Source organism: Anastrepha ludens, chromosome 4 (genome assembly GCF_028408465.1).
Source record: "Anastrepha ludens isolate Willacy chromosome 4, idAnaLude1.1, whole genome shotgun sequence".
Classification (NCBI taxonomy): domain Eukaryota; kingdom Metazoa; phylum Arthropoda; class Insecta; order Diptera; family Tephritidae; genus Anastrepha; species Anastrepha ludens.
In genome coordinates, this window is record NC_071500.1 from 93,042,124 (window position 1) to 93,067,556 (window position 25,433).

General features: G+C 39.3%; 1 protein-coding gene across 1 annotated transcript in view; it reads right to left on the bottom strand.

Annotated features, from left to right (window-relative positions):
* Nucleotides 1-1,984: 1,984 nt before the first annotated feature.
* LOC128860191 (gamma-aminobutyric acid receptor alpha-like) overlaps nucleotides 1,985-25,433 on the bottom strand; it is a 37,025-nt gene continuing 13,576 nt past the window's right edge. Inside the window, exons 4-7 of the mRNA XM_054097502.1 lie at nucleotides 20,484-20,566; nucleotides 6,108-6,599; nucleotides 4,988-5,716; nucleotides 1,985-3,153 (exon numbers count right to left, since the gene is read on the bottom strand). Coding sequence (XP_053953477.1) covers nucleotides 2,921-3,153; nucleotides 4,988-5,716; nucleotides 6,108-6,599; nucleotides 20,484-20,566 — 1,537 coding nt within the window. The 3' untranslated portion in view covers nucleotides 1,985-2,920. The remainder of the gene's footprint in view (nucleotides 3,154-4,987; nucleotides 5,717-6,107; nucleotides 6,600-20,483; nucleotides 20,567-25,433) is intronic.

The following is a 25,433-nucleotide window of genomic DNA, read 5'->3' on the forward strand; positions in this document are numbered from 1 at the left end:
TGTTTACAAAAAAACTGAGATCGCGTTGGTGATATGCGATCAACCAATGATACTTCATTGCCGTCTAAACAACGATTGATTGGATGACCGTGTGAATATGTGTTAAATGATTGGGAAAATTTCGGCTGGCGATAAGATTGTGTTAGTGTTATACGAGAAAAAATCAACTCATTCATGTTCTCTCGTTGTCAATAGTCAGCGCATTATTTGCATTGTGGCTGCTAAAACAAGTAAAACATTAGTGGCGCCAGCAAGAGGAAGCGGGCAACCGTGAAAATAGCACAGACACACCAAATTTAGCGAAGTCCTCAACCATCTGTGCGATTCTTCTGGCAGAAGCATGTGAAACACAGATGGTGCTCCAAAGCAGTAAGAAGGCGTTGTTTCTAAGCAACGAAAGGTGGGCATTCCCACTATTTAGGACTGGTAGCGGCAGGCTAATCACCTACCCTGTCAGAAATCAAAACCAGATTAACGAAAAAATGCAAGACTGAGTCTTGTCGAGGCCCTATGCCCCCGAGAGAAGTGAACAAGGAAAAAAAAAAAATAGCAAACCTAATTTATCTTCCTTGTATTGAACCCAACCTGCCGAGTATCTATACACTTAGTAACTTACATTTAGTGAACTACTACTCAGTAGTCGCAATCAATAATTTCAGCCGTTTCAACACAAGCAACTGCATATCACTATCATCATCTATCTACTAATTAGTAAGAGTCTTAGGTGAGGTTAGGTTGAAGCGGTTGTCCTGTGAGACACACTCAGACTCATATCCCATTGTGATGCCGCGTGGATAGCTTGCCTCTATTTCTCCTAAAACCAGTATGTGCTTTTCGGAAATTTTACATCAGCAATCTCATTGAAAAAAAAAACCTTTTTCGTAATGGCACCTCTCAGCGAAAGGTATCATTAGGCGGAGTTCTTTATTGGCATTTCTCAAACTGCTTCTTTCTACTACCATGAAATCTATTCCTAGCCGCTGCTACGAATCACATAGTTTCATATGACCATTCTAGACCATTCACCCATATATTCAATATATTAAACTAAAGAGGTAAGGCTGTAGCTCAGCATTGAATATGACCACAATACTATTAAGGCATTCAACAATTTCTCCTCCAATTTGTGGTATGTGTAATGATATTGTAGGACAAATTTGTCATTGCTCGCTTAGGTGTTTGGGTGAGTTCTTCCTCCTATTTGTGCTGGGCGTCTTGATCTTGTTCCACAAATGGAGGGACCTACAGTTTCAAGCCGATTCCAGATGGCAAATGCTTTGTATGAGGAAAAAACTTTTCTATTATTTGATTAATGTTTTAGTACGTTTTGAGTACGGCGAGAATTACTCTGAAATGTTACTCACTCAAATAATGGCCACTACGATAAAATCTGCGATTGGTTGTAAAAACATGTGTGCTCTCTTCTCCATAGAAATGTTTTTGTTTTTTTTTTACTAATTTATGCGTCTTTAGAGCACAATATGACTCTCTTAACATCATAATCTTCCGTTACTTTCACACACTTTTACCTTTGCGCTCGTAATTATCTGTGTAATGATTTCTTTTCAAATCATTTTGAGAAAGAAACATTTTTTTACTTTGGGCCAACTCTAATTAGTGTTTCTGATAACTGTTGTAGTTTTCCTGAAGAATACGTTCCGAAATTTATGTAGGTACCAAAAAAAATTGAATTCTATTCAATTCGGAAATGTAAGCAGCTTTCAGGCGCGCGATTTTCTTTTTAGAATCAAATTTACTGGCTAATATGATTATAAAGGCGGAGTAGCAAGCCCTAAAAGTCTACCTCAGATCGATAAAATTGTGGAAAAATCTCGCCGCTTCAAGAAGAGTGGAGTAATCAGCTTGGCGTGCCAATTTAAATAATGTAATATATGTATATAGTTTCGGGTTATCTAATCCAATAATTTATTTATTATTTATTATTCATTTATTTCTGTATTCTAAACATTATTTACATCCATAATTGTATATAGGCATATGCATATGATTTTTCATATTATACATTATTAACTCTATATAAAGCTAACGCAATACTTCAGCCAGTAGGCAGTTCTTTAATTTTTTAATTTACGATATTGAATTTTTCTCTGTTAACTGCATAATAATAGTTCTAATTAATTCATTACATATTACATACATTTGTTTACTAATTTATTCGGCCCTATTTGTTTAGTGTCACTCCACAAAATCATCACTATAACACTCACTAACACTTATGCACTCTCATTCTCGCGTTCTCAGGCATAAAAGTGAACCTGTACAATATTCTGTGGCCTTAAAACTTCTTACACTATTAGTGCCTTCAAACTTTTCCATACAAATATCAGCCCAGAGGCATTTAAACTGTTCAAGCGGTTAACTTAAAAGTTGTTTGTTTAAAGCTAACTGTTTCATCACATTTGAGATACATATATAATTTTTTTTTATACAGTTGTGTGTTTTCCTGACTTAAAGAACGTTCGTCTCCAGTTCATTTTATATTTTCAAATATATTTTATGTTTCTTTTTAACCTCTTATCCTGTTTCTAAAGCCCTTTACAAGTGTGTTTATTTTCCTTATTTTAGCAATTTAGTGAAGAAGAAATAAATTTTGCGTTGTTGAGCAAAATACGTTATCAAGCAATGGCAGCGGACGAAAGCTTTTTGAAAATTTAATTTTTTTTCTTTGATTTTTTTGCTTTGATTTTTTGTTTGCTTATTTTTCATATAAACGGCAGCATTTATTTCCAAATTTGTTTTCCAAAAATATCTTTTGATTTCAATTAGTAGCTAACCAATGTCGCCAATATTTGCAAGTTGCAATTTTATATTCTAGAATAATTCATTGTACCAAACGCCGTTGCATTGCCGTGCGCTTTGATTTCCTCCCGGACTTGATCTAAATTGCTAAAAGGTAACATCAGGTGGTCGTTGGCGTATTCGCTAATATTCGTGAGCTGCGCGACAAGTAGCCATACCAATAGAAAACATTGATGAGTAGAAAGAGCATCGGAAAGACTATGCGTGATGCGCGATCGATTTTCGAAACGGAATTGTATTGCGGTACCCGCTTGCCTTTGCGACGCGCCTCCAATTCTTCGCGCCGATAGAAGGACATACGCCGTTTGCCGGAGGCACGATGCGGTGTGGGCTCTGAAAGTAAGAGTACAAATAAGTATTTGCTTATAAAAGAAATATTTTAAAAGTGCAAAAACAAAATTAATAATATTCAAGTGGTGTAGCCCGGTAATCGGCATCCCCCTGACACTTGTTAAAGGAGAACTGTACAAATTATTTCTCAGGAAAGCGCAGAAAAGATGGAGCTTCATTTCTTCATTTGCTATTTCGAAAACCCTTTGGCTCCAGTGCAATATCCGGAGGACTCAGAAGATTGTCAAGAATGAACAGGCCGGTAAAGTGCACGAGCGGGACATCGAGGATCGTGCTAAGTGCGACGACGCGATCAAAGAGTATGAAGCCGTGACCGCAGCTAAGCTTAACCAGCTACAACAATAACAACCACATCAACAGCCTAAATCGGCACGGAGCTCGCGTCCGCTCACATCCTGTGAACGGTTACGCTTAGCCAAGAGGAGCAAATACTCCTCAGTCCAAGATGTTGGGAGCCCTCCACCAAGTGCGGCAGCCACGGCCGCGAGGGCTGCTTACAGTGAGGTGGCCAGGGAGCATCTCCAAGTTGCCCTCGTGGACGCAAAGCCAATAGTGGAAGGGTGGTGTGGCCCCTTTGGAATGCTATTGAGGGGCGGATATCTAGTATGGTCGTCAGACACCTCATAGACAATAAAGGACCAGCACCTCTCTTCGACTCGAGTGAAATCTGTCGAGGTTGTCGGGTAATAAAATGTGCCAATCAGGTCTCGAAGGGGTTTCTGGAGAGGAGCCTTGCTACGCTTAGCAACACCTGGGAAGGGTTTTCGCTAAAGCTCATCTCTGCTTCAGAAATTCCAAGGCGGCCACGAGTTTAAATTCGGTTGCCGAAAATGAAGCTGGACAGCTCGGAAATTGTCCAGTGTCTTATGCTACAAAATCCTGAGTTATCAATGAGTGACTGGTCTGCCATCACGGTAGAGGAACCTCAGCTCCTCCGTTTTACTGCTGATTAGCAACGAGTCCCTGCAGGCACTCGGAAAATCGAAGTTTAAACTCCGCTTCGGCCTCAGGTTGGCCAAAGTGAAGGTCTTGCCCGCCTCTGTTGCCCCGGATGATGATCTGGACGAATTAGGGGACGACACAAAGAAGCTAGTCGACGATCTGCGGTTGTTTGAGACACCTTTTTTCTGGCTGTAATCGGCCGAGTCAGAGAACTGTGCAGATAACTGCGCAAAAGCCCGTGGGCATTCCTAATTTATCTTTAGGGAGGGTTATGAGTTTCCTAAACACATCTTTTTATTGTACTCTCTTCCCAGTAAGGATTTCGCCTAGCGTAACCCCATAATTTGATTCCAGTTAACCGCTCTTAGCCTTAACTATTCACTCCTAAACTTTAGCACGCTGGTGTGTGGCCCCAAGCAAGGGCTCGGCAACGAGGGTTCTATTGGTAACGAGGCCGCAGCCTCTATAGCCAATGTGCCCGCTACTTTGTTCCAAGTTATACCCCTAAATAAATTTAGTTTCTCGATACACTCTAGGATTTCAAATCCGTGGACTTAACCTCAATCTTTTTATGAGTAAAAATTAGAAATTCTGCTCTTCATTAATTTATTTGTTTTGGGTCGTATGTAGTAAATATTCATAAAATTGAACAAAAAAACAATGTTAGCATATTCCGAATTTTTGCGAATAAGCCGAGTATAAAACTTTACACTGATTCCCTAAACCGTCTTTGTATTCATCATAGTCAATATAGGTATTAATATTTTAATAAAAAAGTCGACTGCTGTGTAGCATAAATAAATTTTGTTTTAAGAAATAATTTGCATTAAATAAATTTTCTTTCAAAATAGTACACTACTTAATTCCCTCTTACCTTCGCCCGCACGCAAATGCGCCTCCTCGTCATCCTCATCGGACATATCGAAGCCCACGCGACCTCGCTTGCGACGCCGGAAACACGGCCATGCGAAGCAATTAAAATTGTAACGGCCACCGCCGCCAACAGCGCCAACAGCGCCTTCACTCCGGCCACCGCCCAGCATACGCCGTCTAGCGCCCGAATTGCGGCGGGCGCGTGCGCCAGCGCCCACACCGATACCGCTGCTGCTCGTCGAACCTTTGCCGCCGGCGCTATGTATGGGTATCGAACACATGGAAAGCGGTATAACCTCGTACAATTTCGACTCGGTACTCACATTAAATTCGCTCTTTAGTGTGCGCGCATCGGCCTCGGATTCGGTATCCGAATCCATTTCCTCGATAATAAAGTAGCATTCACCGGAACCATATTTCGTGAAATAATGCACGACAGCGAATTGTAGAATGGTGGCGAAAATAAAGGCGAATGATAGAAAAACAAAAAAATCAAGCGCAGTCAAATAGGGCACCTTCGGCAGATCGGTGCGTGCTTCCAAACCGAGAAATGTCATCGTTAGTACGGTGGTAATGCCGAGCGAAACACGATCAGCGGTAGCCTCACGATTTAGCCAAAATGATACCCATGAGAGCACCACCAATAGACAGCAAGGGCCGTAGACTTGAATGAGAAAATTGCCCATGTGACGTTGTAGATGGAAGTTCACCATTAGCATTGAGTACTCAGCTGTTTTGTTAGTATAAGAGAGAGAGAGAGAGAGAGAGAGAGAGTGAGAGGGAGAGACAGAGGAGAAAAGTGCTTTTAATTTAGTGTAAAAAGTTGTATGTCATTGAGCTATCAAAAGTTTATTGTTTTTGTTACTAGTCAAGTGTTTTACTTAAGGCTATATACGTTGTTGTTGGTGCAAATTAATCACTGCAGTGGTTCAATGCGCTTGGTTATTGGTATGGTATTACAAATTATCTCTAACGCTCAACTAAATCATCCCAACTCATCCGCTAGTTGACCTACATGACATATGAGCAATCATAACTATCCGGAAAACATTAGAAGATAAAAAGGCAACAATCCCCATAATAAACAAAATTATAACTAAATAAATCAAATGGTTACTTACACGCCCGACTTGACTCGAAACGCACTGAACCCGGTGCATCCAAACTACTACCACCACCCCCCAAACCACCGCGACCCACACCAACACCCAGCCCACCGCCATCACTCCCACCTCCAAAGGCACCTTTGTCTAATTGCAGCCCAGTGCCCCGTGCATGTTGATTCTTTGCACCCGGCCCCGCAAACGTACTCATCGATTTGCTGCCATATTTCTGATTGTAACGATTGTGATTGAAATTGTTGGCCGCGTTTTTGTTGTAGTAATTATTGCTATTTCTATTGCCATTCTTGTTGTTGCCGCTGCTTCTGCTGCTGCTGCCGCTGCTGGTGTGTGAGCCATCGTGCGGTGCGGCTGCTTTGTAGATCACATCGGTGAGGTTGCCCGCCGGGCAATCAACCAAATCGAATTGTGACAATTTCATATCCTCCGCAATGGCAACAGCTGGTCTCTCGCGATTCCAACGATAAACAACATCCGCTGTCGTGTAGCCAACTGTAAAGGGGTAGACATGAAAAATATTAGAAAATAAATTAATTTATTTGCGTAAATGCAGCGCGTCAATAACTATTGAGGTAGTGAATTGCTAGGCCACATACTATAGTTGGTAGTGCCGGTGAGTTGAGGAGCATTTTACGACAGAAGGAGTTAAGTGAATTGGATAAGTGCATGAGCAAGTGACGAATGAAGCGCGTATGGGTGAATTGAGTAATAAAGGACCAAGTCGTATAGAATCTTTGTTACTCTCCAATTGAGTTAGCGTATTGACCAATTTTGATATTTGTTATATGGCATAGTGGCGGCCATCAACACAAAAGGCAAGTTATACGAAATTGCTGAGCAAGAGCTGAGCTAAAGAACTGCGTTTCTATGCATCACCGGCATTTTAAGGACTACCCCAAATAAAGCGCTTGAAGTGCTAGTCAACTTGCCTGATCTAAATCTGGTAGGAAAACAAGTGGCCGCCGCTTCAGCGCTCAGACTTAGTAGTATGGTGCTATGGAAGGCTCGGCGGTGCTATCCTAAAACGATTTATACTACATACTATGAGTAGTTATGATCAAGAAATCGACTACTCTTTCCCTAAACCTACCTTTGCCAGGCTCGTCAAGACTAACATCCCGTCAAGAAGAGAGTGTCAAACTTAAAGTCCATAGGGAAGAGGGGTGAGATACAGTGCACGAGACAGGGCTAGTTTACTGGAGCGGCAACACTTGGACGGGAAAAACCCGAGTCATTCCGGTAACGTAGAACTGGCTGCCATAACCAGCTGTGCCAACACCTATACAACGAGGCACAGATGCCACCAGTAAAGGAGCACAACAAAGTGCTCAGCAAATACTTTCTGCTAGGGTGCTACCACAGGTTTCACCCATGTAGCAACCTGCTTGAGCCTGAGCCGCCTCCCAGGCACGTCAGGAGGCACCTCTTGAACTACGCCAACGAGATCCAGGTCAAAACGAACCGACAACTACTGGAGCGAACAGTGTTTAGACAGACAATAAACGTCATTCATCGGGAGACCCTTACCACCTTCTTAAGCTTCCGAATGCCGTAATCGGAGAGGTTTTTACCGAATACTTTTATTTAATCAAAGAATAATAATTATATCAATAATTTAATCAATTATATATTCGCCTTTGCAGTTTACAACCTCTTCCCACCTCACGACCCATTCGACTAATTTGTTGATGCCGTTCCGCCAAAAATCGCCTGGTCTGGTGTCAAAGAAGTTTGTGGAGCCAGTTTTCAAGGATCTCTTTGTTATCGACGGTAACGCCCTTTATATAGTTTGACAGGGAGCAGAAAAGATGGTAGTCGGTCGGTGCAAGGTCCGGAGAATATAGCGGATGCTGAACGGAATTGGGGACCTGGTGTTGTCGTGAAGGAGTGTGAGCTTGACCATGCCGACCAGGTCTTTTCAGTCGAATATGCTCATTCACGCAGGCAATGTAGAGCTGTTGTTGACCGTGGTATTCTCTTCGAGCATTTCCCAGTCCTAACAAACACATACCATGAGCTTCTTTGGATGAAGATCCGGCTTGACTCTCGGCTTTGGCGTATCTCCTGGAACCACCCACTCCTTTGTTTGCTTTATATTGATGTAAGGGCTCGATTTCTCATCTCCCGTGACGATTCGGTACAAAAAGGGTTGGCGGGCAAGATGTTGAGAAGCAATTTGAAGGCGACTTTCTTTGCTTTTTTCTGTTGAGCTCGTGAGGCACACAGGCTACTAAATTGAGTATCGTTTTATGATCGCTGTTCTTATTTTCCGCCAAATTCAAGACTGACTTGGCGATCGTTCTCGTTTAAAAGTGATTTGAGACGTTCTTCATCGAATTCAGAAGGCCTTCCGTTGCGGGACGTGTCATCGACGTCAAAGTCGCTATTTTTTGCTTTGCAAACCGTTTCCGTGCTGTCGACTCGCCTATGACACCTTTTCCATACAAGTCGCAAATGTCCCGGGCTGCTTCGGTAATTTTTTTGGCCTTGATGAAAAGCAAAGAAGAGCAGGTGTCGAAAACGTTGATTTTTGCTTCCTGGGTATTTTTTCTTTCCTTATTCACTCCTCTCGGGAGCGTAGGGCCTCGACAAGACGCTTCCATCGTACACGGTTCTGTGCTGTTGTTTTCGCACCGTCCCATGAGATGTCGTCATCTGTTAGTTCGCGCAGCATCGACCTTCTACAAGTGTTTTGTGGTCAACCGCGACCACTGCTCCCTTGCGGCTTCCAGTCCAGTGCCATTCTCGTGATGCTATCTGGTGGTTTTCTCAACCTGTGGCCTATCCATCGCCACTTTCTGCATTTGATTTGCCTAAAGATGGGTTCCTCGTTAATCTCCCCTAAGCCCCAAAACTAATAAAAAATTAAATAACTCAAAAATGCAATTAACATAGTTTTGTAGAGCAGAAAGAGTTCCATCGAATGAATACTTGCCCCTTGCCAAACAGCAAACAAATCATTGTAAAATAAAAGAAAATATAAAAACGCTACGAACTTATTCCCCAAACCAATATTTTGCCTATCTGGATTAATGTATACTGTGAGGCTGGAATATTTCTTTGAAAGAATGAAGTTGAGCTGCTCCGATTTCTTAGAAGAAAAGTAAAATTAAAAAGCAAAAAACACTGCAGAGTTACTGCCTTGCATTTTAGCTATACAACTTACTAGTAGATTTTTACTTCGAAGATGGTGGGTTGGATTTTTCTATAAAGAAGATACGGTTTTATATGTTACTCGCCGTTGTTTGTATGATTGAAAAAACATATATGCCAGAGTATATGCAGTTACTTGGAATAAAATAATGACATAGATTTACACAAGCAAAAGAGGCACACAGATAGATAGGCGTGTATTTCTTTAATCATTCTGTTCTTTCCACCTTTCTGGTGTTTCTTCTGCTCGTTACTAAAATGCTTCGGTTTTTTTTTTGTTTTTGTTATTGACACAGTCAGTAAATGTGTTTGCATGTTTACTCAATTCAAGTGTCAGACAACACTAAATTGATTCGTTTATGCAGCTCAACACAACACTGCCAAACCTGCTCACCTCCGTTATTCTCTGCACAATAAATGAGCGAAGGAGAAAATCGTAATTGTACTCGCATTGCCCCAATGTGCATGTGCGCTTATTGTCATTGACTCCTATTGGAATGTTTTTGTGTTTTCATTGTTGCTTATTGCTGTTTGATTCGCTTGCAGCAGCAAATTGAAAAAATTGTCACAGGAAAGAAAATACCAATAAATGTCAATATACGAGTATGTGTGTAGGTAAGTGAACGACTAGATTACTAGACTTTGGTGATATAAATGGTAGGTAGTACGAAGTACTAGCAATAATACGTGCACTAAGTTTTTGGGTAAATGGGTGTGTGTGCATACATTTCAGCAGAGTGCAAGTACACAAATATTCTCCATTAACTTTTCACTAGTGATTGATCAATGAGTTTTTCTGCACTCTTAATTTCAAAATTTCCCTTAATTTTTGTTGTTTCATCTAACTTTAAGCTTACTTTTGCCTTCATTCAAACTCCAGCATGCAATTTATTTTATACACTTTCCAAATACACAACCAAATGCCGTTACGTCAACATTTCCGCTTTCCTTATTTTGCTAATTTCCGTTGTTGTTCAGCATTTGACGAGTTGATGTGTATGGAGAAAATATGTCTAGTATCAACTGAGCTTTAAAATCATCAATTTTTAATGCGCTTATGGTTCAAAGAAAGTCATATAAGAGCGTAGAAATTTATTTCATTTGGTTTTTTCAATTCAGGAACTGCATACATACATATATACGGGTACTACATCATCATCATAATTCAGTATTATGTCACATGTAATGATTTTAGCACGAATTTTGTCGCATTTCTGCAAATTTGAATTTCAAATCTTGGAATTCATTAAAATTATATGTGTCATCAAATTTTCACTCATCACCCAGCAACGGTTGCAGTTTTTGATGGTTACAACAGGAAGCAGACGGTTAGTAAACGACCAGACTACTTTCTTCTGCTTTTTTTGTTTGATATTTAAAATGGATATGATGACAACATAAAACAAACACAAAAGATAAGTGTATTGCAAATGAGTCAAATACTTGACAACAACTTAATTATTTTGTATTGGGGTTGCGTATACGCCATGACACGTCACGGTAGTCTTCTCAGCAAAGCAAAACTCTGCAACCGCAATAATCTATGCAAGCCACACACACTTCGCATAATCCAAGTGGTAACGGTGCGCAACTTGCGAAAATCGGAAGGGGAAACTGAGGTGAGTATTTGATATGTAGTAGAGGTAGATTTTCACAAGCAAAAGGTGGGGTAAAATATGAAACATTCAGCGGTTGATTGTTTTGAAATTTAAACTCAGAAAATAGCAATTATTAAGTATTACCTTTCGGCAGAAAGGAATAGCAGGCGAAATCGCTAAAATTTTGTCTATCGGAGGGGGCCAAGAATCCAAAACAGGGTGTTTACTTTGGGTCCATTTGGAGGCAGAAAGAGAGGCCGACCAAGAAAGAAATGGCTTGATGACGTAGAAGCAGACTTAAAAGCGATGAACGTTTGTAATTGGGGAAAGGAGGCAGGAGGGAGACTGAATTGAAGGAGGACTGTTGATGAAGCTATGGTCCACCACAAACTGTGAAGTTAAGAGAGAGAGAGGAGGGGCTGTTCTGACGACTGTATATCTGAAAATCTGTATAAGCAATGTTGCGTTCTCGATTGTTGAGGAGGAGAAACACGATGATCTATTATGGCGCATATCGAATGCATCAGGGTACTTACGTACTACAGACTAAGATACAATGCGAGTGCGTTTTGGGGTAACGCGCAGACCATGACATTGACAAAGTTCGAAACTAAAAGAAATCATGAAAAAAGTAAGTCTCAGCAGCGAGGGTCCCACCCGTGAATAAAACTTTGCTTGGAACCCCTTATGAAAAAAGTGTACATCTCAAACGATAGCATACATCAGGACTTGTTTGAGGTACGTACCGCTTGACGAAGGTTTTGATAAGAACACGCTAAGTAAGTTGAGTTTAGATGGCTACCCTCCAAGGAGAAGCTCTCACTTGGGGGAAGACTATGCATTCGTTCATTGTTTTATCATTCCAAAGCGAGGAAAAGAAGAGATAGAAGAAAGAATAGATATTTGAACAATGACGAATACGAATTATCGATGGAAAAATGATGTGTGCTAATAAGAGAATTCGATAGGCGTCTAATATCCAAGTCTGCGAGCTCCTCAATCGTAATTAAAATGTGAGAGTGGCAATGCTTGATATCCACTCACACGAATGCAAGGTAGCTGAGGAGCAGTTGCTGAGATGATTCCATCTTCTTTTGGAGTTGTAAAGTTGGCAGTTGGCCTTGGGGAGAACTCAAGCTATGCTGGGTCTCATCGCATGTTTACCCATGGCTTAAACAATCCAAATGAATGGAGTATTGAAAATAAATTATCGTTTATTATTAATTAATATTTGCATATGACCACATGGAAAGCTCAAAATCGTATCGACTCGAATTATTCGGCCCTAAGCTTTCAAATTTCTACTGTTGAAGAATTTTTGAAGAACTCAAAACTAGATTTTTTAAGGCGTTACGCGAGAGATGAGGCTCTATGCTCCAATGGGGATAAAGGAAACGATTATGATTATGCGAGAGATTTAAGGGATGCTTAGACTAGAAAATCGCTGTTGAATTCTCTAGTCCGATCCAAAATGGAATTTGCTTCTATTACCTGGAATCCATTTACTACATTAGCTACATTTCAATATTCCATCCAGAATGTTTCGTTTCCATTACCGCTTTCGAGTTTTAGCAGTAATGAAATATAAAGAAATCTTAGTTTCCAGCTAAGATTATTTCCTGATATTCATACGAAAAACTTTTTGTACTTAGTCACTAAGAAACTAACAATACGAATTTTCTGCATATCTCTTCTCTAAGGTTTAGCAATCATAGACTTAATAAAGAAATTAAAATAATATTATACCGTGGGAACCACCGCAATAGTAATCTGCTGGAACCCAAGTCACCTCTCAGTTATTTCAGAAAATATCTCCTCTAAGTCAACACCAGATACACAACAGATAATCACTGAGCCCAACGAAGTACAGACGGGCTTTAAATATTGCCTTTAGAGCGGCAGTTATGAATTATCGTCCGTTGAATGCCTGAGTCCAATTCCCACCAACAACAGACGAATAGTTTCAATTCGTGAGACCCGCGTTACCCTGACAAAAGCCCATTCTGAGTACAGTACACCAGACTCTAGCCACCGCTTCACACACCTACTGAAACCCACTGAAACCCGATCATCGAACACCTCTTTCACTTTGTTCTCAACCGGTCGAAACAGGCTTTTTACTGACGCCCCCATTAAATAAGAGTGACGATGGCAACTGAAGGCAAACGAGTAGTAGAAATCGCTGAGTAAAGCAATCTGTTATGAATATGCGATGATCTTCAAAATATCTTTGCTCTAAAATACCACTTCTTTGGCACATTCATGCATTAAAATACGTTCTTTTTCCCTACTGACTGCGAAGCTCTGCTTGAATGCTAATAATATTTTCCAGAGATACATAACAGCGAGTTTTTAATGAGACTAGCAAAAAGTGAGTCTTCTACTTTACTGTTACAATGCCATATTCATTCTTCTTACATTATAGATCTCTGTGCAACACTCCTACAAATTATTGTGTTTGGTTTAACTTACAAAAATATATACTTCCATGCGCTTCAGTTCGTATATTCGATTTAAGGCCCAGTGTGTATAGGCCGATACACTTAAATATTGGCTTCTGTATGTTTGTGTTACTATGCGGTTTGTTTTCAAATTGTGTCACATTGAGGTTTACTATGCGGATATGCATTCATTAATATGCAGATATGTAGATGTGCGAATGCCTATTTAAGTGATGTGTAAATTGATTTTTAATGATGTTACGTATACGACCTGTGCGCCATGGAAATCAAAAGTGCAAATTGTTATGAAAGAAATCGATTTTTGCTCTACTGCAAATCATGTTTAATAAATACAATTAATTTAAAAACTTTATACGTGAGCACAAAAAAAAACAAAATGCGAAATCAAATGCAAAAGCTTCTTTGCGTAAATTTTAAGGTATTTGGGTATTTGATATATTCCATATGTTCCAGAATAAAACTCATAATATAATATTACTTTTATAAAATTTTGTTCTTAAATGTATTAAGTTAAGTGAAGATAGAGTAAGCGTGTACTCATTTCTAGCATCAGGAAATACGAAAAAGTGTCAATAAGTTGGGCTAGTTCTTATCTGGGTATACCTCATTTTTTATATTTTTACATCATCATAAGGCATTGATGTAGGAAACTAAAAAAGAAATTGTACCAACTAATTAGTATCACAAGTACGAGGGGTGCCTTTTATATTTCGGGATTTGGCAACTCTGGTGTTGCAATCTGGCAACTGACAGCTGTATCGCAAAGTTTGACATTTTTTGGCTTTTACGTACTCAGAACGTTTTGAAATACCAGCGCAATTTGTGTTGTTTACAGTAACTTAAAAGATGTTTACAGTGACTAAAAGATCTCATCTCGGTCCAAAAATGGAATTAAATCGTGAACATTTTCGTGCGATTATTTTTTACCACTTTCGCGTGGATTAACTCAGCAAAATTGCATGGATGAACTTAATTCATTTTTTGGCGATGAAGCTCTATCAAGGCCCAGTGTTTATCGATGATATGGTGAATTCAATCGCGGTCGTAGTTCACTCCAATACGAATTTCGTGAAGGTCGTCCAAAATCAGTTGTTGTTCCGAAAACCATGGATGCTGTGCGCGAACTGATACTGCAAGATCGTCATGGGACCTATCGTCAGATTGAGACAATCTTAGGCATTAGTGGGACCAGCATACATTCAATATTGCATAAACATTTGACTGTCAAAAAAATTTGTTCGCGTTGGATCCCACACAATTTGTCAATCGCTCAAAAAAAGGTTCGTGTCGTTTGGTCGAAGGAAATGCTCAAAAAATACGATCGCGGGGCTTCGAAACACGTCTATGACATCGTGACAGGTGATGAATCATGGATTTACCCGCATGAGCCCGAAAGTAAACAGAAGTCGACTGTATGGGTGTTTCAAGATGAGCCAAATCCAGCAAAAGTTGTTCGCGCACGAAGCACTTCCAAGAAAATGGTCGCCTGTTTTTTCGAAAAAACTGGACATGTCGCAACCATACTAGAACAACGCAGAACAGTAAATTCTGAGTTTTACACAACCATTTGTTTGTCAGTTGCCTTCCAAGAAATTAGGAAAACCAATCGCCAAAGACGGATCACTCTTCACCAGGACAATGCGAGCTCTCACTCATCGGCTCAAACAACTGCATTTTTGAGCACCCAAAACATCGAATTAGTGGGTCATCCGTCGTATAGTCCTGATTTGGCACCGAATGACTTCTTTTTATTTCCGTACGTAAAAAACAAACTGAGAGGTCAACGTTTTTCGACACCTGAAGAAGCGGTTGCGGCATTCAGAATTCATGTTTTGGAGGTACCTCATTCAGAGTGGCAAAATTGCTTCGACAGTTGGTTCAAACGCATGCAAAAGTGTATAGATCTTCATAGAGAATATTTTGAAAAACAATAAAGTGATTTTCGATGATTAAAATTTGTTTTTGTTCTGTAAACCCGACATATAAAAGGCACCCATCGTATTAAGAAAAATATCAAATTATTATCTCTTGAAGGCGGAAGTAATCATATTTGTGAGCTTCTTAACTTGTGCTTTCTGACAAGATAAAGGTCAGCTTAGGTTGATCTGGCTGCCTGACCACCATCACATAGACTTATTGGTCCTTAGTGGCACCAGATAGAGCTTGACCCCTACTTTTTTTTGTAGTAGGCTTCTTGTAATAAGCCTGCGTCTTTTGCGAATCTAAGTAAGCTCTGAAGCTCTAATCACAAACAACAGCGCTTTTGACATCTCATCTACAATTTCGTTTCCTGCAATGCCCTTATGCCCGGGTACCCAATAGATGTAGAACCGTCTGTTTGCGACTAGTCTCTCTTTGGCTTCCCTGGTCCTAAGAACGTTTTTGATTGAAATTTCATTTAAGTTTATTGACTGTCAACGTATATACTTATGTTGGAGTTGCTTGATGTCCTTGCTAGGGCTATTTCTGCAGCCTTTCCTACCGCAAAGACTTCTGCTTGAAAAATACATGACAAGATAAAATACTATATCTGACTTATTCTATACAATAAATTCTAGTGGAAGCACAACAATCAATAGAGGAGCGCATCTCCCATAAGCTAAGTTACTGGCTTCATGAAACCTTTATAAAACCAAAAAAGTTAATGGAGTCTTTCTTTGACAGAGTTCGCTGGATACCTGTAAAACTACATTCTTCATACAACCGGGTGCAAAAGAGCACAAAATGCAAAGAGCTGGTATCATTGAAGTTTGTGGGACAATAAAAATCACCCCTACTCTAGCCTTTAAGACTATATCTTGTGTTGTAAACACAGTAAGCAAAGAAACTTTTGCCTCTAAGGTAAGAAACGGGGGCTAAATATTCAATGTAAAATACAGGTACTCCGAAATTTGAAAAAGTTTATGCTCATTTCCTCTAAGTCTTACCAGCGCACACTTGGATTCGGTTAAAAAGAAATCTTCTTCATCATGACATATATCCTTAGTCCTTAAAAGCGGATCAGACGGGGTTTAACATCTGGAAGAAAACTTGAAATTGATTGGAGAAGCTGATGGAGAAGCCGTCTGCAAAGAAATCTTCCTTATACCAAATAACTGCGGTGTATTCCAAGTAGAGATATCCTACAGTAGAATAGTAATGCGCAGTGGCGTACTAGGGCGACTAATGCTATATCCATTTCCTTTCGGTCGCAACTGAATTTTCCTATAACTTTATTTTGAGTCGAAGAAACATTGAAGTAAATTATGTAGATGGTTGATAAGATGGTTAGGTAGATCATCGTTGAGATGGGTTTAACGTCTAAATAGAAAAAGGGGATTGTTGTAGCCTATAGTCCGATTTTCTGCAAATACTTAGACAGTAACCCTTGAGCTGTTTTTTCTGTCTAAAGCAAAGGTAACTGAACTTCTATAGCAGTGCCCGAGTCAGCTCAGCCTTCATTGGACGATAATAGCCTCATGCAATGCCGCTAAATTCCTCCGTGCCATTTGGATTCGATTTCAGGTTACAGGCGACAGATTTCAGCAATTGGTAAAATCAGTTAGTTTTCTCTAAGTGGAGTTCTCGGCCGCTGTAGCCGAATGGGTTGGTGCTTGATTACCATTTATCACTACCTAGAGCATGAAACACTAACACGCTCTTCGGCAGACCATTGCCAATCTTCGGGAGTTGCAAACTCTTCATAAAAACCTATCTGCAGTTCGAAGGAGGCGTGAAAGCTACTTCACTTGTTGAAAAACATTCAGCCGCACACCACAAACACCGGTGTAAGCTCCGAAAAATAGACATTTGTTTCTGCAATCACCTCCTCGTTTGAATGAAATCTTTTTCCCGCCAGCCATTTCTTCAAATCGGGGAGCAAATAGCAGTCCGATCGATTCGAGGGAGCCAAGTCTGAAGAATTTGCGACCATATCAGCTGCGGCCTGAGCTGGTGCGTTGTCGTAATGGAAAAAGAAAAACACTCGACTTCCCCGATTCAAACGAATACCAAACACCAGAAATTATACCGATCTGGCTGGGACATGGTTTGTGTTCTTTCAAAAGATGGTACTCAATAAACATAATCTCGATACATGGCCGTATTGTCATCTCTCTAACTTTGTACGAACTTTTCAATTGGTATTATCTACAAGGTGGCGCAAAGCTTATCATGCGATTTTGGTTTTGAATAACTTTTTACAAAAAAATGCTTTGAGGGGTAAAAGTCTTTGCTTTGACTTTCACGCGGCCCATTGTTTACATAGATACAAGGTGGCACAAAATGAATCATCTAATTTTGTTTATGAATAAGTTTTTTACTATGTAAAAAGAGGTTTTGAGTGATCCAATTCTTTATATTGACCCTCACGCGGTCGATTGTTTACATAGATACAAGGTGGCACAAAATTAATCATCCAATTTTGTTTATGAATAATTTTTTTCTATGTAAATATGACTTTGAGTGGACCCTCACGCAGTCTGCTGTTTACATAGATACAAACACACATGAATAATTTTGAATTCTATGAAAAAAAATGACTTTTAGTGATGGAAATATTTATGTTGACCTTCACGCGGTCCATTGTTTACATGGATACAAGGTGGCATAAAATTAATCGTTCAATTTTGGTTTTGACTAACTTTTTTACTGTATAAAAACTAACTTTGAGTGATAGAAATCTTTATGCAGACCCTCATGCAGTCCATTGTTTACATGGATACAAGGTGGCATAAAATTAATCATCCAATTTTGTTTATGAATAAATTTTTACTATGAGTGATCCAAATCTTTATCTTACCTTCACGCGGTCCATTGTTTATATAGATACAAGGTGGCGCAAAAACATTAAAAACTGACTTTGAGTGATCGAAATCTTTATTTTGACCTTTATGGGTTCTATTGCTTATAAATTTGTATAAGTTTTGTCTGCTGTCTTGTTCACAAAACGTCAAATAAGATTGACGCACGACACCATTTGCAAAAATTATAAATTTTCCCTTAGAGTGACTCATTTTGCGCCACTTTTAAGTAACCATTTTTAGTAGTACGGAAAAGTAACCGAGGCAAGAAAATGATTTTTATTTCTTAAAAATATGGGAGTAATTGAGGTTAATGTTTTCCTTATTCACTCCTCTCGGGAGCATAGGGCCGCGACAAGACTTGTCCTGCGTTTGATTTATGACAGAGTAGGTGATTATCCTGCCGCTACCAGTCCTAAATGGTGGGAATGCCTACCTGTCGTTGCTTAAGAAAAACGACTTCTTATTGCTTGGAGCGCCATTTATGTTTTACGTTTTTCTCCCAGAAGGATGGCGCAGAAAGTTGAGGGCTTCGCAAAATGTGGTGTATCTATGCTCTTTTCGCGATTGCCCGCTTCCTCTTGCTGGTGTCACTGATAAAATGTGTAACTTTGATGTTGCTTGTTTTAGCAGCCACAATGCAAATAATGTGCCGACTATTGTGTGGGAGTAAGGAAGGAAGGATAAGTTTTTGGGTTTGAGGAATGAGATTTTTTTTTGTTTATTTTTGGGAAAGGAAAAGTAGGTAGATTTGAAAAAGTGCGAGGACCGTGCTTTACGTGGGACTCGAATCGACAACCTCTGGTTGTTAATATTTTTAGTAGATACATCAGCTGCGCATTTCTATTTTAAGATTCTCAAACAATTTTTTTTAAATTTACTTATTTTTCTTTCATAGATTTAAAATCGTTTGTCAAGACCAAAAACTTTGCAAAATTTTGAAAAATGGAGGTTCTATCACTTACTTTCATGCACATACAGAAATGCATTTTTTTAAGTTAAAATTAGTACGGAGCATATAAATTCGATTAACGTCCGAGTTCATACTCTTCTGTGCAGGCTGGAAATATTTTTCTTCCGAAAAATGGTCAGCGCGAAATTTATTTATTTCACCAACTGCGTACACACCTTACATGCATACATCTACCTATTTATAAAATTGTAAACATTTCTCCAGCGCATCTTAAATTCCTGCCACACCATGCAATCAATTAAAGCCTTGAATGCGTTTGAATGTCGGACAGGCGGGCAGACATATTCATTAGAAAACCCGCTAAGCCAAACTAAGCCAATGCGCCGCCTCACAGCAATGCGACCACTCATACCCCTTCGGTTTTCGACCGCCTGTGGTACGCAACAAACAATAATGATTATGTACTTGGGATGCAGCAAACAGCGATTTACACAGCCATGCATCTGCGAGTATAGCAGCCAGCTCCTGCACGCGCGTATGCAAGTGAACAAGTGTGCGGGCAAAGGCAATGCTTTTCAACCAACCTACAAAACGAGTGAGCGAATAAATGAACTACAAATGGCTAACAACAGCTTAAGTTGTTTCCATAGTTGCGCTTTTACTAGCAGCGTTTTTCGGTTTTCTTATTGCCTTTTGTGGCCTTTTGTGGTGGCGATGTATTTTGCGCCGCTCCATAAGGACATTCATAAGGACGAGTGGGCAGCACAAGAGCTATTTAAATCATTTTAATATCACAAATCGCAGCAGGCTGGCAAAAAAGAAAACCGCCAGTAAAGTGGCGTAAAGCGATAAGCATGAAGGGTGGCTAGCGTTTGAGACTCATATTACTATACACATACATACATACATATGCGCACATACGTATATGGCTAAAAGTAAGAAGTACATATATATGTGTGCATTTAGTAGGAGATTGTACTTCAAAGAAATATACATACATGTGTCGTATGTGTGTGTGTGTGTGCATAATGCATAAGTATTTTGTTGAATTGCATTTATAGTTAGATTGCTCTAATACTCGTACATGTAAACCTACACATACACATGCACAAGCACATGTACATGCATTTTGTTGTGTCCTCCGCTCATAAGTTTATTACTACGACTTTGAGTCGTCAAGGTCAATAGGCAATAAAAATAACTTATGGAAAAATAAGCATAAGTCTATAATATGGAGGCCTGCAGCGTTTTGCAACTCAAAAGACCTGCTTGCATAAGTTTAAGAAAATTAAACCAAAAATTGTGTTTTGATGTGATGTTTTTATAGTTTTGTATGTTTATATAGATATGTACATATGTATGTGTATGAGTGCAGCCGCAAATGCACTCACTTTAGAAGTAGGGTGGCCTGATATTAAACTTATTTACTAAGTTCCTTATAAGTTTTTGGCAGTTCACATTTCACTTACACGAGCCAAACTTTAGGGGACACTTTTGTATATCCATTGGGAAGTCTTCTAAATTCATTGGGCAGCCAGCTTTGATTGTTAATCTGAAAGTTAATATAAAACAGAGGATATTAAAGGGGGAAAAAGTGAACAGAAGATTGATGCAAGCCACACAATTTAATGTCGCATTGGCAGCATGGAAATTGAAAATGGAAAAATTAAATAAATTAAAATCAGCTTAGGTATAAGCACTTTAAGCGCTTGATTTTAATACGCATAAAATATATTAACGTGATTAAAAAAGATTTCTTATGTCTAGACTAAGATTTCGTAGAAATACATACACCTAATTTGCCGCAACAAGGTTATCTAACCGTCACTTTTTTTTGTTCCCATTGACTAAGAGACCCAAGATAATTTCATTCAATATTTGGCCACAAAATTTTGCTTCGCGGTCGCTGTACCCGAATGAGTAAGTGCGTGACTACCATTCAGAATTCGGAGAACTTGGGTTCGAACCTCCTTGAAACACCAAAATGAAGAAAAAGTTTTTGAAGTGAAACTTCTTAGGCGTCGATGGACGAGCGAGAATGGAAAGTAAAATGTAGAGGCCATACAAAGTTTTGGGCATTTTCGTTTCGCGAGAGAGGAAAAAGATATAACGTAGAGGAAAAGGAGAGAGAGAGCTATACCTTATATACAGGGCCCGCCATCTATCGTTACGGATTTGAACTAGGTATTATTTGAAGAATGGTAACACTTAGCTGTCATCTAATGTGTCAGAAAATTAGTTTTATTCTTCCGCTGAACGAAAATGGTTGTGTATACGCTCAAATAATGCTGGGAAATATTGCGACATTACTTTGAAAATCATGGCGCTACTTGCCACACAGCGAATGCTACGATCAATCTTTTGCGCACCGTCTTCGAAGATCGCATTATCAGCCGAAATTTTGATATCGTTTGGCCGCCTCGGAGCTGCGATTTGACGCAGTTGGATTGTTATCTTTGGGGTGCCGTCAAATAAAAAAAAACAGTTTGGAAAAATATTGAGTCGTTTCTTTTTTATAGCATTTTTAATTCTGTAAAGTTATATGGCGGACCCTATATATCTCAGATACACTTTAGGCTATTTTTCCTGAGTTTTTCCTTGTGGTGCTAATTTCTAGTGAGAAATAACACTGGCTACTTTTTGGCGCTTGTTTTTTGGTGCCAATTTGTAGGAAATATATTTTTGGTGCCTACTTTTTGGCGTTATATTTCCTTGGTGCCTACTGTTTGGGGCGTTTTTTGTCCCAATTTTTTTGTGTTTTCTTTTGGTGCCTACTTTTTGGCGCTTATTTCCGTTTCCTGGCTAGTGCTTGTACGTACTATAAAGTGCTATTCATTCCGGCGTCGGATTTATTGGTATTGCCTTGCGGTAATTTATGCCGTTGCTGCGGTCCTGGAACCGCTGCGTTTGTGCGGGTGATAAAAGCTCAGAGTAGAGCGCGTTGTTGCCAAGGTTTGTGTCCGGCGTTTACCTACACCGGTCGACCCTTCTTAATTTTTTGTAAATTTTGTCTATTTGTAATCTCGGCAAATGTTGTGAAATTATTTATATCTATATTCTTTCTCTCTCTCTCTCTCTCTCATTCTCTCTCGGTTCTCTCCCTCTTTCTCTGTCTACCTTGAAAGTTTCACTTCTGTTATGTGTACTATGCTACACGCACTTTTTCTAATATCGTTCGCCTCTCGGCAGGCAATGACAAACCTTCGAGTGTATTTCTCTATGAAGCAACTCATAAAAGACCAATTGCTGTTTGAAGGAGGCATAGGTAGGTAGGTGTTATAGTGGTAGTCAGTTGACACACCTAGGCCTGCTGTAGGCCCATTGTGATGCCACCTGGGCTGTCCGCTCTCGTCACTCTACATTGTCCTCATGGAACTAACCTGTGGCTTTAATATATCTCACAAGGCTTGTTATTTTTATATTGACTACTTCTGCCATGTTATTCAAGGAACTTTTTCCTAAAATATTGAATCTTCTTCTATCCAGAGCCATTCAGTGTTCTATAGTCTCTTATTCTTCAATGTCGTTACAGCTTCTGCAATAGTCGTTATAGGGTGCTCCCAATTTGCTGTAGCACAATAACGGCTTTATATCCCTTCAAGGACAGCAACTCTGGCAGCATTCGCCATACATGCTGCTACAATAAAAACAATAAGCAGAAGGCACTTATATAATTTTCCGTGCTATTCTTCCAAAAAGTAGAACTCCCTACAATTGGAGGGTTCTGAAGTCAAATTCCACCTACGAATGGCATATGGTTTTTATGTTTCTTTCTGTCATAAGATTTGGCTTGTTCAGAAACGTCTGCTATTAGAAACGGCTTTTTCTGTAATTTCATGTTTCAGATCCACAGCGAGTTTCGAGTCCGGGGCAATCGAATGCTACTCACATATAAACTTACTCGGCTATGGAAGTGGGCGCAGATAATTTCGTTAAGACAATTTAATACATTTAACCATCGGTTAAAGCAAAAGCATACCCAAAGTTTTTTTTTCTAAATTCTAATTAAAAAGTTTGACATTTTGATGGTAATTGAAGAAATGTTTATAAATCTTGTATAAAGTTTGGAACTTGGATAATTATGGCATTTGTTATAGAATGAACTATATTTGTTTACAAAAAAATAATTGAAATGGAAAAATAAGTAACTAAGTAGACCAAATTTGTCAATATGGGGTGCTTTTTATTATGAAAAAGATATGTCACAAATATATAGAACCATTACAAAGAATTATTGAAAGAAAGTTGGTCTTTACCTGGACCATTGTGATACCACAGTAATCTGTGCCTTACTTGCTTTTGTTTTAATTGCAAACCCACTGATCTGGCTAACACTTATGTATATCTCTAAGGACATCGGTATCATTCAAGAATGATGAGTCAGAGTATCTAGACCTAGTGGCATGCCATGCAGGATAGTGACAAAGGAGATGTATCTGACAGACTCTTCCTCTTTCGCATTCTCGCAGATTCTACAATAGTAGAAATGCGGCATGTTCAATCTTACGACCTAGGAGGCAGTGGCCTGTGGTCAAAGTGACTAACATAGAGACATTTTTCCTTGATTGATTAAGTAACGCCTTTGAGCGGTCCACTCTGGTCAAATTCTTTTTTACATTTTTCGTGTTAGCTGAAGTGACAATGCAGGTTGAGAGAGATATATCTACAATAGGGCGGGTCGATTTAAAAATCGCCCATTGCTCTGTGAAAATCATATTCTAGGGATCAAAATAAGAAACTTTGCCGAAGGAACCATACCTCTAAAACGAGTTCTGATGTCCCCCAATTTAAAAATATCACCATTTTTGGCCTTTACATGAAAAAATCAGCTAAATGGTTATGTTTTTTCTTTATTTTTATTTATTTATTGTATAATAAAATTTATTATTTATTTATAATAATATCTATTTTTTCTCTTAAGAAATTTATTTAGTCAGAACATATGTAAATGAAAAAATTAATTTAAGTGAGTTATAGAAAATAAACTAAAAAGTTCAACCCAAATTGGGGGACATCAGAATTCGTTTTAGAGGTATGGTTCCTTCGGCAAAGTTTCTTATTTTGATCCCTAGAATATTATTTTCACAGAGAAATGGGCAATTTTTTTGCCTCCCCACAAATCGACCTGGCCTAATCTACAATCTCCATTGCAAGAGGGAGGCGAGTGGTAGTGCCTTCTTTTGCTTATTTGTCTACCTTACAATTCCCTGGTATGTCACTGGTACTATACCCTGGCACCCATATCAAATGCATGCGGCAATTTTCCGCCTTCTCGTTAAAACATGCTCGGAATTTGCCACTTGACTATCAGAATAAATACTAGGTTGTTCAATATGTTTTGCGGTTCGATAAGAAAAACACAATTTTATGGTTTGAAAAATACATTTTATTGTTCAGTATAGTCTCTCTGAGCATCAATACACTTGTTCCAACGAGATTCCAATTTATGAATTCCATCCCGGAAGTGAGAATCTGGAAGGGCTGCAAAATACGTTTCCACAGCTGTTATGGCCTCATCATTTGATGAAGAACGCTTTCCAAGCATGAATCTCTTTAGGTCTGGAAACGGATGGAATACGTCAGGGGTCAAATCTGATGAATACAGTGGATGCTCCAACAATTCGAACTTTATTGCATCGATATTGGCCTTTGTCAAAATTATGTTGTGACACGGTGCCTTGTCCTGATGAAAAATAATTTTGAATTTTTTCTTTTGCAAACTGAGTCTTTTTTCACGAATTTTTTGCTTCAGCTAGTCTAAGAGGTTATAATAATATTCAGAATTTATTGTTTTACCAGTTTGCAAGTAATCTACAAACGAAATTCCTTTCGCATCACAAAAAACTGATGCTAACACCTTCTTGGCCGATTTCTGGACACGAACTCGTTTCGGAGCCGAAGAGCCACTCTTTAGCCTACTGTTTTCATTTAGGATCATGGTGATAGACCCCAGTTTCATCAGTAGTGATGAAACGATGCACAAAATCCACTTTATTCTTTCGAAAACGCTCAAAATGTTGCTGAGAAAGTTGCATTCGAAATGTGTTTTTGTTCCATTGTTAGCGAATGCGTCGTCTATTGTGCACACAGTATCTGAAACCAATTTTTTTCCTTGTTCACTCCCCTTGGGAGCTGAGAATCTCGACAGTACTTGTCTTGCGTTGGTTTCGTTAATCTATTTGATTTCTGACAGGGTAGGTGATTAGCCTGCCGCTACCAGTCCAAAGTGGTGGAAATCCTCACCTGTCATTGCTTAGGAACAGCGTCTTCTTACTGCTTGGAGCGCTATCTATGTTTCACATTTTTCTGGCAGAAGGATCGCACAGAAGGTTGAGAACTTCGCTAAATTTGGGTGTGTCTGCGCTATTACCGCGGCCGCCCGCTTCCTCTTGCTGGTGCAATGCTTATTTCACCAGCCA